The sequence below is a fragment of the Carassius auratus genome, chromosome 17 (genome assembly GCF_003368295.1).
Source record: "Carassius auratus strain Wakin chromosome 17, ASM336829v1, whole genome shotgun sequence".
In the NCBI taxonomy this organism is placed as follows: Eukaryota; Metazoa; Chordata; class Actinopteri; order Cypriniformes; family Cyprinidae; genus Carassius; species Carassius auratus.
Genome location: NC_039259.1, coordinates 19,857,560 through 19,871,387, shown reverse-complemented (window position 1 = coordinate 19,871,387; position 13,828 = coordinate 19,857,560). Strand labels below are relative to the sequence as shown.

General features: G+C 38.5%; 1 protein-coding gene and 1 long non-coding RNA gene across 4 annotated transcripts in view; one reads left to right on the top strand and one right to left on the bottom strand.

The window, feature by feature from the left end:
- Positions 1 to 2,747, top strand: part of LOC113117555 (uncharacterized) — a 36,079-nt gene extending 33,332 nt beyond the window's left edge. Inside the window, exon 3 of the long non-coding RNA XR_003294175.1 lies at positions 2,657 to 2,747. This is a non-coding gene — a long non-coding RNA (uncharacterized LOC113117555). The remainder of the gene's footprint in view (positions 1 to 2,656) is intronic.
- prkd1 (protein kinase D1) overlaps positions 1 to 13,828 on the bottom strand; it is a 35,253-nt gene that overhangs the window by 6,737 nt on the left and 14,688 nt on the right. Inside the window, exons 2-13 of one of the 3 annotated variants that reach the window (XM_026286315.1) lie at positions 11,126 to 11,264; positions 7,119 to 7,250; positions 6,876 to 7,036; positions 6,604 to 6,627; positions 5,150 to 5,351; positions 3,426 to 3,503; positions 2,683 to 2,881; positions 2,187 to 2,310; positions 1,978 to 2,055; positions 1,486 to 1,771; positions 799 to 851; positions 309 to 381 (exon numbers count right to left, since the gene is read on the bottom strand). In XM_026286315.1, the coding sequence (XP_026142100.1) occupies positions 309 to 381; positions 799 to 851; positions 1,486 to 1,771; positions 1,978 to 2,055; positions 2,187 to 2,310; positions 2,683 to 2,881; positions 3,426 to 3,503; positions 5,150 to 5,351; positions 6,604 to 6,627; positions 6,876 to 7,036; positions 7,119 to 7,250; positions 11,126 to 11,264 (1,549 nt within the window). The remainder of the gene's footprint in view (positions 1 to 308; positions 382 to 798; positions 852 to 1,485; positions 1,772 to 1,977; positions 2,056 to 2,186; positions 2,311 to 2,682; positions 2,882 to 3,425; positions 3,504 to 5,149; positions 5,352 to 6,603; positions 6,628 to 6,875; positions 7,037 to 7,118; positions 7,251 to 11,125; positions 11,265 to 13,828) is intronic. The other 2 variants (XM_026286316.1, XM_026286317.1) reach the window with 2 other exon arrangements.

Below are 13,828 nucleotides of genomic sequence, written 5' to 3'. Positions count from 1 at the left end.
GGAAGATCTATATTGTGGTGGTATGGTTATATTTGAATGTGTATTTACTGTACTCATTACACACTCATTTTACTACATACAATTTGTTAAAAATATATTCAAATATCAAAATATTTAAATAATTGTATTTACACATTAAAATATTAAGTATAGTATATTTTAATACTGAGTATATTAAATACAGTAAATGTAAATATTTAAATACAATAAAATACACATTCTCTTTACTTTTAATACGCAGATTCCAAAACATTTCCTCACCGGGTGCTCATGTCAGAGAACTCCCTGTAAATAGACTGGTACATTACCTCCATAGACAATGCCAAATTGCCCAGAGCCAAGTACTTCATCAGGGAAAATCTGATACACTGTGCTAATATCCTGTAAAAAACAAAAAAAACAAAAAAAAAACATGGAAACAAAATGTAAGTGTATGTGCCAAAATGGGCTGTTCCCAAAGCTCAGGAGCATTGCTTGATACATCAGATTTCTTCTGATCTAGTCTCTTTTTTTATTTTGTACTGTAACAATGGCTGAATTCAGACCAGTAGCCTAAAGAGCTATTTCCACATCTCACTAGGACTGTGTCAGAAAGACTCGAGTAACCATGGCAACCCCATGGCCGAGCAGGTAATCAAAATAATCTCCAATAGAGGCATTGTGTTTATATCACACTGGAACTCAAGGTTGCAGGTATAGGCAAGCACTGGGAACACTGAGCTCTTGCACACGGATACAAAGCACTACGCAGAAAGAATATGAGATATATGTGTGTCTCAAATATAAGAAAAAGCTTACCACATTCTCCTGGATCTGGCAGTTGGATACAGAGATGCTAATGGAGACATCTTCTGTAGGTATAAAACCAAACAAACAAACTCATTACAGGATGTTTCTTTTGGATGTCTACATTTTCATTGTCTGGCTATCTGGGACTTCGGTATGGAGTTAAATTTTAAGATTATAACTTTTTCGCTAATATTCTATCACATTGTGAGTTTATATTAGCACCTTTTGTTGTTTTCTCGTGGTAACTGATAGAGCGTTTGGACACGGAAGCGCTGCTACGTGACATCAGACTTAACAAGCGAATAATTTATCACAAAAGCCTGTGTCCAAATACTTTCCTGCTAAAATTTGCCGAAAGCAATTCATGAAAATATACAACATGAAACAGTAGGCATAAAATGGCCAAAGTAAAGTGGACACTTTCTCAGATCTGCGGTGCTTTTGATATTGCATGTCTGATATGGCAATTCCAGACATAGTATGTACGAATTGCATTCATGCCACACACCTGCATACGCATAGAATGCACTTGAATCATGATCAATAAGGTATTTATCAAATGCTGTACATATTTGTACACAATGTAACATTACAACTGCACTGCGTTTCTGGATTTGTTGTGCCCCCCCCCCCCCCCCAGAAACATTCTAAGGGTCTTTGCATGAGCCCCTAAATGTTTCACCATGAAGTTCATACTGTGGTAGCTGTGATGGCCGCCGTGAGATATGCCCTTGGCGATGACAGGCATAAGTGCATGCTGGATGGCCATCTCCCACATGCGGGCCACGTCCTGTCCCACACCGCTTACAAGCACGCTGCTTCCGTAGCCCAGCGTTCCCCCTTCGGCTCGAGCCAGGTTCTCTCCCACATAGTACACCAGAGATGCTGTGGCAATCTCAAAGCAATGTGGGTTGGCACCCTCAGGCAGAAGGTTGAATGTTTTCGCTGGTTCCAGAGACAGCACCTCGGATAGAGGAATTTCCTGTTGGAGAAGGTTAAGAGGTCTTATCTGAAAGCTGAAACCTCAATGGTATTGCAGAGACATGCGTGTGGATCTGATGTGTGCGGTGATCCATGAAACCTATCAAGACAAACTATCAGCATTATCAAAGGAAATGATGAAAGCCCTCTAGATACTTCCTAGATTCATTTGTTAATGTGCGTCTCAAGTGTCAGACTTGAAGTTACCTTATAGTATTTGCTCCCAGAGTCATTCTGGAACAGGGTAATACACTTGCTGTCAAGTCGCCAGTAATGCCTCTTACGCTGGTGCGGAAAAAAAAAGAGAGGAAAAAACAACAACAGTTAAAAGACACGATCATGAACAGTCAGAAAAGATCACTTTGTAATTCACCTATTCATTCATAAGGTTTAGAATGGAAGCCCAGAGCACTTACCAATGTGTCTTTGCTGTTGAAATGCACAAGCCAGCCTTCTTTCATGACATTGCTGCTTTTCCTTTTGGTGTGTTTGATAGACTGAACCACCCGCATAAGTGGGATGTTGTTGCTGGTGGAAGGGCTTACAAACATGGCGACATGTCAAAACCTTCTAGAACATGTCAATTGCAGGTCAAAAACTATTTTATAGCAATAGAATACTCGTACTGTTTTGTTCCTTTTTTATTTTGCACTTGACCTCAAACAGACAAACATCTACAACATGTTTTAACGCAAATTGTTACCTAGAACACAGCCGAACTAATAGTAAATTAAGTTATGAATGGTATTTTCCCTGTCTTGGTGTGTTGTCCTTAATATTAAGTATTTTTTTATTTTATATAATGTCCACTTTACTATAATAGCAACACTCGATAATGTATTTTAGGATGAATGTCAACTATTTGTATTGTTGGTTTTGTTTATAGAGCTTCTAGAGGTAATGAGGAGCTACCTGATGATTCTGTTGGATTCATCTTGGTCTTGGTCTTGGAAATCTCCAAGTTCACCATGTCCGGCTTCCAGAAGAGCAGCGGAGTCTCCCGCCAGAGACTCTTCCATGTCATCGATAAGAGGACTGTGTCTGTCTCCGTCATGATCATCACAACCCTCCTCCATGACCGCATCTGATTCAGCGCCGGGGCTCAACAGATCTGAGAGCCATTAGAAGAAAAGGATTGGAGCCAAAAGGAACGCAAACCAAGACAAAGTAAGTCACGTGATGTACAATGTGTGTTAAAAAAGCTGTCAGTTTAACACCACCAACCATAGAAAGCAGAACATGAAAATGAGCGGTTTCACATTTCCATTTAGAAAAGTACTGTTAATAATATCATATTAGAATATAAATAGGGAATATTATAACAGAGCAGTTATATCATTATGCTCTTTAGCCTTTGCATCAGATTTTATGCTTACTGTTAATGTACAGCAATCCAGCCTATTTTTATTGCTCTGGTATTATAACAAATAATCACTTATTGAAATTATCAGTTTTAGCTTAACTGTTATAAGTGATGTAAACAAACAGATTTAGTCGTACAACATTACCCCAGTTTTTTCATCTGATCACATTATGCTACAAATGAAGAATGATCTTCACGTGGCGTTTGATGTTCAGTCGAATAAATGTTGTTTTTGTCGTCAGATTGCAGTGTTGATCACTGAATCGCATGGAGATGCTAAAGTTAGACTTGCCTCCGTTTCTTGACACCTCTCCGAGGCAGTTGTTTGGCACTTTAGGTGCACATCGTTTATGGCAGTTGAATTTGCAATCTGAGACAGTGTGAGGGAAAAGAGAGTAGAGAAGAATGACAGAGCGACAGAGAGAGGGAGAAAGAGTTAAAGGGAGGAGTGAGGGAGAGAGTTTGCTACCAATCTGGCACATAAACATATGAGTTCCTGTTGTGCTGGTGGCTGACAGGCTGAGACCTCGCACATTGAACACATGAACATTAAAGCTGTTTGTAACAGCCCAGCCAACTGCACTCTTTACTGCTTGGCACATGGCATATATTTCTCTTACACAGACACATCGTATATATAAAAAGCAGCTGTTGTGTCATTTTATATTTGTGCTCTGTTCTAGATGACACAAAAGGATCAACAAATTCTGTGATCTGTTACACTGATAGTTGCGGTGTTATCAGAACATAGGATCTGTAAAGCAAGCATCAATGCACTGTATATTGGCGCCTAATGTTCTAAGAATAGACAATGTTTTGAAAAAATAGTATACTATGCATACTATTTTTATAGTGTTTACTATGTACTACTGTGCAGCAGATTTCATTTATGCACGGAATACTGCATTTAAGCTACAAAACCATAGCACACTGTGCTAAGTGCTGACTCCCACAATGCAATGCATTTAATTTGCATTAAACTAGCAAAGGACCCTTTTCAGATTTTCAGGGTTCCCAGAAGCAGAAATTGTCATATTTCTACAGAGATGAACAGAAACTATATACTGCATTCCCATTTGATTCCCATAAAAAAAAAAAAAAAAACTATAACTTTTTATAACCTTGCAAAACAGGAAAAAATATGAAGAGATTGTATTAGAAATGCTCGTGCAGCAGCATTAACTAGTTTTCTGTTTTTCTTTACTGCCAAGGTAATATAACACAAGTTATAGTGTTATAAATGTACAATATATTTTAAAATATTAAAGATTTATGATGTTAGTAAGTGTGGAAATGTGACATCAGTTTGTGAAAAGGCTTTATTTCAACTACATTTATTACTTTATTTCAAGATTTATAGCATATTCATTGCAACTGATTATTTAACCATAGCGCCAAATAAATGTTTTACACACAGCTGGATTAAGAATTCATGGAAAGCAAACTATTTATTTACAGCATGCATTAAATTAAATACTGAACATGTGCCGATATTTGCACACATACTATTATTATATGTTATACTATTTCATATGTTTTTAAAAAAATTGTTGTAGTATACAATATTCTGTGCAGTATGCTAATATTCCATTTTGAGCAAAGACCTACTGTCTCATTATCTGTCTAACACAGTACATCATTCATATAATAATAACAAAACATCCTATCTGCTGGAGAAATTATAGCCAATATTATACACATTTGTGTACTTATCGTAATTTGTGTAATTAGTTTAAATGGATATTGTGAATAAACTGCAATGGTTTCTGGACAAAGTAATGATTCACAGCAATTAGTAATCATTCTGCAATGGCAGCTCAGATGAGTTAATACAGTTTTATTGCAGAGGATCAGAACTACACGGAAACATCAGGATCAGAAGGGAATTTAGACAAGGCACATTATTATGCAAAGCAATAAGATACTAAAACAATTACTGTATGGCAATAAAGCGTTATATTTTCAAGAGGATCATTCTACAACCATGGCTTTGAAATATTGAAGATAAGCTTGTACCTTTGCACTGTAGTCCCTGACGGAAGAGGCCCTTGAGGAGCTTCTTGCAGTGCTGGCAAACGGTGGGGCGCGTGTAGGAATGAATGACAAATGTGTGTGGCACCTTCACTTTAGACAGCAGGATCTTGTCTAACTCTATGGGCCGACCTATATAGGAGTTGGAACGGCCTCTTCCAGGAAAGATGTCTGATGGTGCTTTTTGCTGTAAACAAATAATGTAGTGTACCGTGATGCATAGGACATCAACACAACACAAGGGCTATGTTACAGGTTTAACTGTGTATTCAAGACTTTGGTATTTTTAATACGTCAGGAAAGGTGTAAACTGTTGTATTAAACTGGGGCAAGCTGTCACACTGAGAAGAATTTAGATAATGTAATTAATGACAATGTTGTTTGTCAATGTGCACATCCTTTTCCATATTTGCTGAAAAGCTTAATAAAGTTATTATTTTTTATTTATATAATTATTTTATTTATATAATATATTATTTTATTATATATTAATTATTTATTTATTTATTTACACAGTTTCACTGTGACAACTTACTCCCATACAGTGTGACAACTGGGGCATGTTGTCACAAAACAAGTTTTTGGAAGTTTGAATGTTCAATAGATTTCAGCCAAGACGTTTAGAATTATATTACAAAAATAAACCCACCCTGAGAAATATTCACTGCAGTAAAGTGTGTGACAGCTAAGCTGTTCGATAAAAATAGAAAAAAAGTTTTTGGATGAAACCTGTGACTGTGCTTTTTTGGCAGTCATTAAATTTTGCACATGTTAAACAACTATTATAAAAAGCTAATTAAAAGCATTCATTTGTCACACAAGCTCACAGGTACTAACCCGAGCGAAGTCAGCCCTCGATTAGGTGAACAAAAAGCACAAGGGCTCTACGAGGTTCATGCTGAGGGAGATTGTTGTATATGCTGAGCTTTGATGAATTTGCATCAACTCAGAACAACAACTTTCTCATCAAGCTGATCTTTAATGTGCTGCTGATTGGCAAAGATGCAGATGTCTTACCACCTGTTGTGAATAGATCTGACATCACGCAGGTGTGCATAATCAACTATTCAATGTGCTCTAAAGAAAGAAAATGATCGATAGCTTCCTGTTGCCATGTTGTACACTTCACCAAAGGCCTTAAGTAGATTCACGTGGACAGTAAGCCAGCGCTTAAGTACAGATGCAGTTCATTTGCTGTAACCTGTCTAGGTGTAGGGAACAGATTAGAGAGCGGTTAACAGATGTTGGATTCTACCGTCAACAGCCGATTAACAGCTTTCTTCAAACAAACTCAACATGTGTACCACAACATTTCTAGTGTCATGTTAAAATGCCTTAACCTCTTGAAGAAAAGAACTCTATATACAAGTTTTCTTTTACATTTTGTCAGATGAAATATCACACGGCGGTTAGTTAAAGCTGAATTAGTTAGTGCCTACCTCCATGCTAGGACTGACAGGAGACTGGGCAGGAATGAAGGGATGTGTGGGGAGAGGTAGAGAGAGACAGAGAATGAGTAGTGTTAATACACAGGACAAGCATGCAGAACTAGAACATACAGGGGCCAAATCTATGATATGATTATTAGGACAATTTGTAAGATTACTTTGATTTGTCTTTTAGATTTGAACATTTATTCTATGTTGTAACTGAGGAAGAAGGGAGCATTTGATGCAGCATGCCGTGGATCTTATAATGTCATCAAACTCACCAGTAAAGCTTCATCAGAGGTGCTGGGAGACGGGTCAGCAGACACAGAGCGAGTGTTGGTCAGGCCGGTGAGGGACACGTTAGATAGTCGTCGTTTACGGATGCCGCTGCAGTTGTTTGGGATTTTAAAGGCACAGCGTTTGTGGTAGTTCAGCCCGCAGCCTAGCGCAAAGAAAGTTACAAAAGACAATCATATGATGGTCTGTTTCTACTGCTGACAGAGGAGGAATGTTTAGAAATGTACCTTCACACTTAAGCCCCTGCCTCACTAGACCCCACAGCATCTCTCCACAGTGATCGCAGAACGCTGGAGCTCGATATGAGTGAACGAACAGAGAGTGAGGTCTGATCTGAAAATCCTCCACTGTAGCTGAGGCTGAAAGTTGGAAACAACACACACAAAAGTGAAAAGTTACTTCCAGCTTACCGAATACAGTGTCTTTCTCCTTAGAGCAACACTGTGTTATCCATCAATCTGTGACCAAGTACATTTCCATGTCCCCGTCATATAATATGCTGTAATTTACAGTTCATAATATGCTAGTTTTCATTTATCACAGTTATGCGAATGTAAATAATTCACTACTTTTGTTTCGTAATGGATGTTGTTCTTTTTCAACTTTCATATTATTCCTGGCCCAAATCAAAATGTTTGTTACTAATCATTATTTATGGGAAATTTGTTTTAATTGGCATTCATTTCAATGTTTTGTATACAAATACAAAGCTAAAAAGTACATCTAATTTACCCCTAAATACTGGTAACTTAAAGGTACGTACAGTATTTATACCTTATGAAGGGGACTGCATTTCTGTAGCTCGTGTAACAATGGATTTGATGAAATCTGATGTTTTGTGGAATTAGCTGGTTTGCTGCACTTTAAAACATTCCTCCCTTTTTTAATAAACATACAAAAAAAAATCAAAAGATAGTTAAATAACTGTATAAAATTAACCAAAGATTAAATTAGGTTGACACCCTCATGTAAGCTAATTCTCAATTCTAATTTGGGCTCTCTATTTCCACCCTGTATGGCACCCAGCTAATAAGCAAATAATCACGCTATAATTAATAATGTGCCTCAGCTTGACCACAGCATATTCCAGTGCTGTACACTTTCATAGAAATGTGTCCTTAAATTACAAAACAAGTGTACTTTTTACTGAATAAAAGGAATGACCCGTGTGTCGTGATCTAGAGCACAATAATAGTACAGTAAATATTATATTAAAAATGTATTATAATTATTTATGGGGAGAAACATCATTAGTGTAAAAAGAAGCTTGAAAGAGAGGTTTGAGACACATTTAAGTAAAATACTTATTCAAAATACCCATGTCGCTTTACCCCCAACAGCATGTGGGCTTTTAATCTTTCCACTTATTTGAACAGCTACTGAATAACTTTCTGACATTCAACCAAACTGAAAATCTGAGTCTTTTGTCTCTTAATATGTGATCGTTTCTCATTAGCTGCGTAACTCAGCAACATTTGATGATCCATGACTCACTTCACTTTATCAACCACAATTATACCTCACAGTGACAACATTAAAATTGATCAAATTACCTCAGATTTGATCTTTTTCTTTATTCTCAGCTAACTGTCCTGATACTTGCAATTAATCTGATCTGTGAGGTTTTTTTTTTCTTTAAAAAAAATTGCATCTGCTAAAAACATCAATGTAAAGCCATGGTAATTCATTAAAGGATTGCATGCATGCACCTGATGAGAGACATCGAGATTTGACAACCTTAAACTCTGAAACATCTGTTATTTGTGCGCAACTGTGTTTGTTCAAGTGAAGTGAGTCATAGATCATCCCAAGCACTTAATTTACAATCTACAACTTAAAATCATAATTAAAGTTGTTTTCCCATAACAACTCGCATAAATAACCACATTTTATGTTTGCATTATTTGGACTTTCGACTTCATGAGGGAATTTGCTTCGCTCTTAATCCCAGCAGCACGGAGTAAACATGTCATGATTAAAAAGGCAAACAAATGTTGCAAAGGGAGTTATGTCTTTCTTTTATGAACCGTCCTCTTTCGAGCTCCCACAAGGCATGTGTATCTTTGGGGTACAGATGGATGAGAGGGTGGGCCAAATCCAATCTATCAATGGCCAGTCTGGCACTCTTTTCCCATCTCCACAGAACTGCCACAAGGCCTGGGCAGCAGGCTCTCTGGCCTTGCCTAATTCTGATCAGATGGGCAGACCGTGTGTTTGTCAGGGTTAATGGGCTAGAGACGGTGGTCCCTTCAGAGGGGCCTGTGGTCAAGCACTAATTAATTAAGCACTCATTGTGAGTGTTCGAGAGCCTTAAAATACAACAAAGAAGCCGATTAAGAGCTGCATGACATCTCTGTACCACATATTTCACTTCGAAGCATGACCTCTAAAAATAATACTCCATGCAGCACAGCAAGATCTTACAGAACAGAACGAATTCCAGTGATACGACGAATTTTAATTGCCATCCAAACTCTTCCAAACAAACCCAGCTTTATTTATATTTGCAAATTGTACTATGAAAGGGAAGCTTTTGGGGTGGTTGGAGTGTTTTGATTGGCTCTTGTTGGCTGCATGTTGACAGGACCAATAGCTGCTGAGTGGCGAGCGCAGCGGGAGAACTGCCTGCCTCAACGCGCGCATGTTGCCTCCTCTCCAACATGGCTTCCCCTAGTACGCTCAAGTAGAATACATTCTGATTAGCCATTCTGCAGCTAAATTACCTCAATTCATTCAAATTATTGTTTTGCCTTTTGTTTAAAGGCCAAGATATGTTTGCAAGTTGAACTACCTGTAAACTGTCATTAAATGCTTCAGGGAAATGAGTATGATGCTGAAAAGGCATCCTGAGTTGACTTAATGCAAATACTTGCTTCTCTCGTCATTTTTTTCTTCGCTGCCGGTGGAAATGAGAAGTTTTCTGGCCTGACACACTCTGGCCTGCGATTCCTCTCCGAGAGAGTAAAGGTAATATGCATACCTCTTAATCAATTTTCACGTCCGGTTATTAATCCTACAGGTTCTGTATGGCGCTTGTATCTTCATGCATTTTCTCAGTTGCAATTATGTTGATCTAGGCCGAACATCCTGTCAGCGCGCTTCAGTGAAGCCAACCCGTGGTTACTCTAAATTTATCCAGCAGAAAATAGACTTCAAGCAGACTTCAACAGACTGGGTAGAGACCCAGCAGAGAAAGCGTAGGTCATATTTTCATGAAACGCTGCTCTTTTTAATTGCGCGCAGGAGATACTGTCAAAGTGATAATCCCAGAGATCAGTATTTATTGGCCCGCTCGTTGCGCCTTTTTTAAGACTCAGGCCAATTACGAAGCATATAACTTTTGCTTTGAAAAACCATATGGTGAGCAAAACCAGATTTAATGCTATCGAAGAATTAATTTCGGCTTTTAAAGTGTTGTCAAATAATACGTTTACTTCATTAGTAAACGAAAACTATGAGCTGGGCCATTGATTTACTTTTGCGTCAGTACACGGTTAAAGTGTACCCTTCGAGAAAAGTGACAGTCACACGGGTTCTCTCAGGGGGTGTCATAATTAATAACCGTTGACCTTACTTTTGTGACAGTTGTAAAACTCTTCAGCGTTACTTTACAGTGAAAGCAGCTGTCAAGTGTGTCATTGAGAAGTGTTACTCCAGGCTCCCAAAGGCTCGAATGTGTGCATCTGGGTGTGTTAATCATCTGATTCATCCTGTCACAGACACGCACATGTACAGAGAACCACACCAGACCTGGTAGAGAGGCTGGGGGGTAGAGGAGGTGTCAGTGCCCGCTTTATCTCGTCAGAATAGACTTCACTCAATTACCTGACATAGCACTGGGAGGAGAGGAGGAGGAAGGGAGGGGAAGGCCTGCCAAGTGTTTGTGGAAACACTTTAGCAGTGTCAAATGCGATACCTCCATCGCTTCCTCAGCAAAGCAACTCCGGTTTTCACACCGGGTGCAGCATCAAAACTTGGATGCGCATCAACTTTTCCAGAATGGGAAGTGGAGGGACTAAGAGACAGAAAAACAGTCAGAAATGGCACAGGAATCGAGCTCGGGTGTGTGGCAGACTGCAGAAACTTTGGCGGGTATTGCAGCAAAGTCACAGTGTCTTGTCTAACTGATCTATAAAACAATGTGTCATGCCACAAATGAGAAGACGATGGATGTACATCTGCGCCTAGGGGCATGTCTACATGCTGAGCAAGAACTATTGAACCCAGCACTTACCTGACAGGACGACTTCCACCAGGTCACCTTCCACAATTTCAGCTGCGCACCTCACCAACTGTAGGATGTTGTCCGAGTTTGGATCATGACGGAAAAGAAGAATCTTTTCATACATCCCATAGAAGCCACATTCTGGAAACTGATGGAAGAAAAATGATGTCTGTCAGGTGTTTTTACAGAGTAAAGGCTATATTGAGTGGGTGGGGTGTATTTTATGATGGTTAGCTTCCATGAATTACTTGCCTTCTCACATATTCAAATTACAGGCAACATTTCTCATACCTGAAGTTTTCATTTAGCTACTAAAAGTACTCAGAAAACACATTATGATGCACATTATGATGATGATTATCATGGGACAAACCTGACTGACAAAGAATGATTTATAGCATTGAATGCTTTTCCTTTTTTCTTTTTTTCTTTTTTTCTCTCTTTTTGACTGCTCCTAAACAGTTTTAGGAACAGCAGCCTCACAATCAATTCAATGTCAAAAGAAGAGAGCAACATATTGACTGACCCGTGTAGACCGCTGGGGAAATGGCTCACTAGCCTCATTCCCTATTGATCCCTGCTGGGTTGAGTTGCAGCAACACTGCAGAGAAGGCCTGCATGTAATGGCAATTCAAACCTACACAATTCACAAAGGGTACTCACATCTAAGCTATTTGGCTTTTATTACACCACAAACAAAAATATCACATATAAAAACTACTCTGGATGTCACAGTCAACTTCTATATGGACTTTGCATTCAAGTTCATACATGCAAAATATACTGGTATATCAACTATTGACATATACCACACAAATAACATATCTATATATATATATATATATATATATATATATATATATATATATATGATGTTTTATTTAAAATATTGTATACACACACACACACAGATATTGTGTGTGTGTGTGTGTGTGTGCTTTTGAAATTGAAAATTTTAATGAGATTAAAGGAAGTAGAATTAAAATAGAAGGATATTCAACTTTTTTATAATATGATAAAAAATATTTTCTTGAATAAAATATAATAATGTATTAAATATATAAATATATATATATATATATATATATATATATATATATATATATATATATATATATATATATATATATAAATGCCACATGATATAAATATAAATGCCACATAATATAATATAATATAATATAATATATAAACTTTATTAATTTTCATTTTGATCCATTCTTATTCTTCAACTTTCTGTGTTGTGTCCAATTCAATTCAAAATCCATGAATTTAAAGACACCTAGCATTAATTCATAAATTCTCTTCACACTTCATAAAGTCTTTTCTGGTTTTGCAACCATGCAGCTGAGAGCACATATGTGCCTTATATTCCTGTATGCATATAAACGTACAAAGATTCAGGAAGCCGCTTCGGATGAGATTTTTGAAGAGGCATCTACAGAGATCAAAGTATGGCACAGCGCTGAAAAGGAAGAGAACGAACGTGGAGAACATCCAATTTCTAAATAGAGACGCCGAACAGCAGTGACTAACGCTGAGAAAGAAACTGCGGGATTACAAAACGGCTCCATCCAAGATATCTGGATGCTAACAGACCGTGAAAGCATATGATGATTATCAGTCTACAGGTTAACAGACTGAACACTAATCATTCGCCTTGTTCCCAATCCAGTCGAATAGCCATGTCACATTTAGTCACAAATGTGCCAAATGTGCCATTTTACAGTCAGAGCCTCTAAAGAGCATCTGATCGCTGCAAATGTTTCAAGCTCGCTTCTAACCAGAGCACTGGTTTGGAGAAAACAGCGATGACTCTATTATTGTTTAGCAACCTGGCAGAGGAGCTCACCTCCGAACGCCCACACAAGATGTACACTGCACCAAAACGCGCTGTTAGCATATCATTCACTGAGGCGGTTAGACTCGCCTTTTAACAGCATACCACTGCAAGCACGCATTCCAAACCAATGCATGGAAATTCGATTCAAGCCCTACACTCAGACTCTCCTCCTGCATTCTCACGACATTACGGCATGCATTAGATTCAGTTTGACAGCACTTGTAGGACGGAGTATCTGTTTTCACGTTTTCTTCTCGTGGTTTAATTGTGCAGATTCCTTCCCCTCTTGTCTAGCTCTAATGAGTGCTACACAATGAAGATACACAGAGGCAAGTGTGCTTTTGAGGTCACCATGACAGCAGCCTCACTGTAACAGTGTGGGTTGTCATGGCAGCGGACACCCAAGGCTCTTTCCTGATTGAGCACTATTCATTTGTTTGGCACAAATGGATGCACATATATCTGCTGCATGTCTGAGCCATCAAAGCCGAAGACACACCGATCCTTGTCATTAACCCCTTGGGAGATGTCTGGCTCTGATCGGTGGAATCCTTTGACAATAACTCTATGTTATTGCCTCTTAGAGAGCTTCCCAGACCCCCTTGCTTGATGGTCTTTCATGACTGTCATTTTCTGCCATTTCTCTGTATGTGTTTTATAGATGACAGGCTAGCGCGGCAAGAAGAACATCAATTTGGATGTTGTCTTCCCTTTAAACAACTGGTTGCTGAAGCTGGTTGTCAGGGTGGAGCGAGCACTTGTGTGTGTCTAAAAAGGCAGGTATGTTGAGAAAGGAAAAAAAAAAGATGGACGGGCAGAGAGAAAGAGCGAGCCTGCGAGCGCTCTGAAAGCTCGTAAGGAGTGAATCA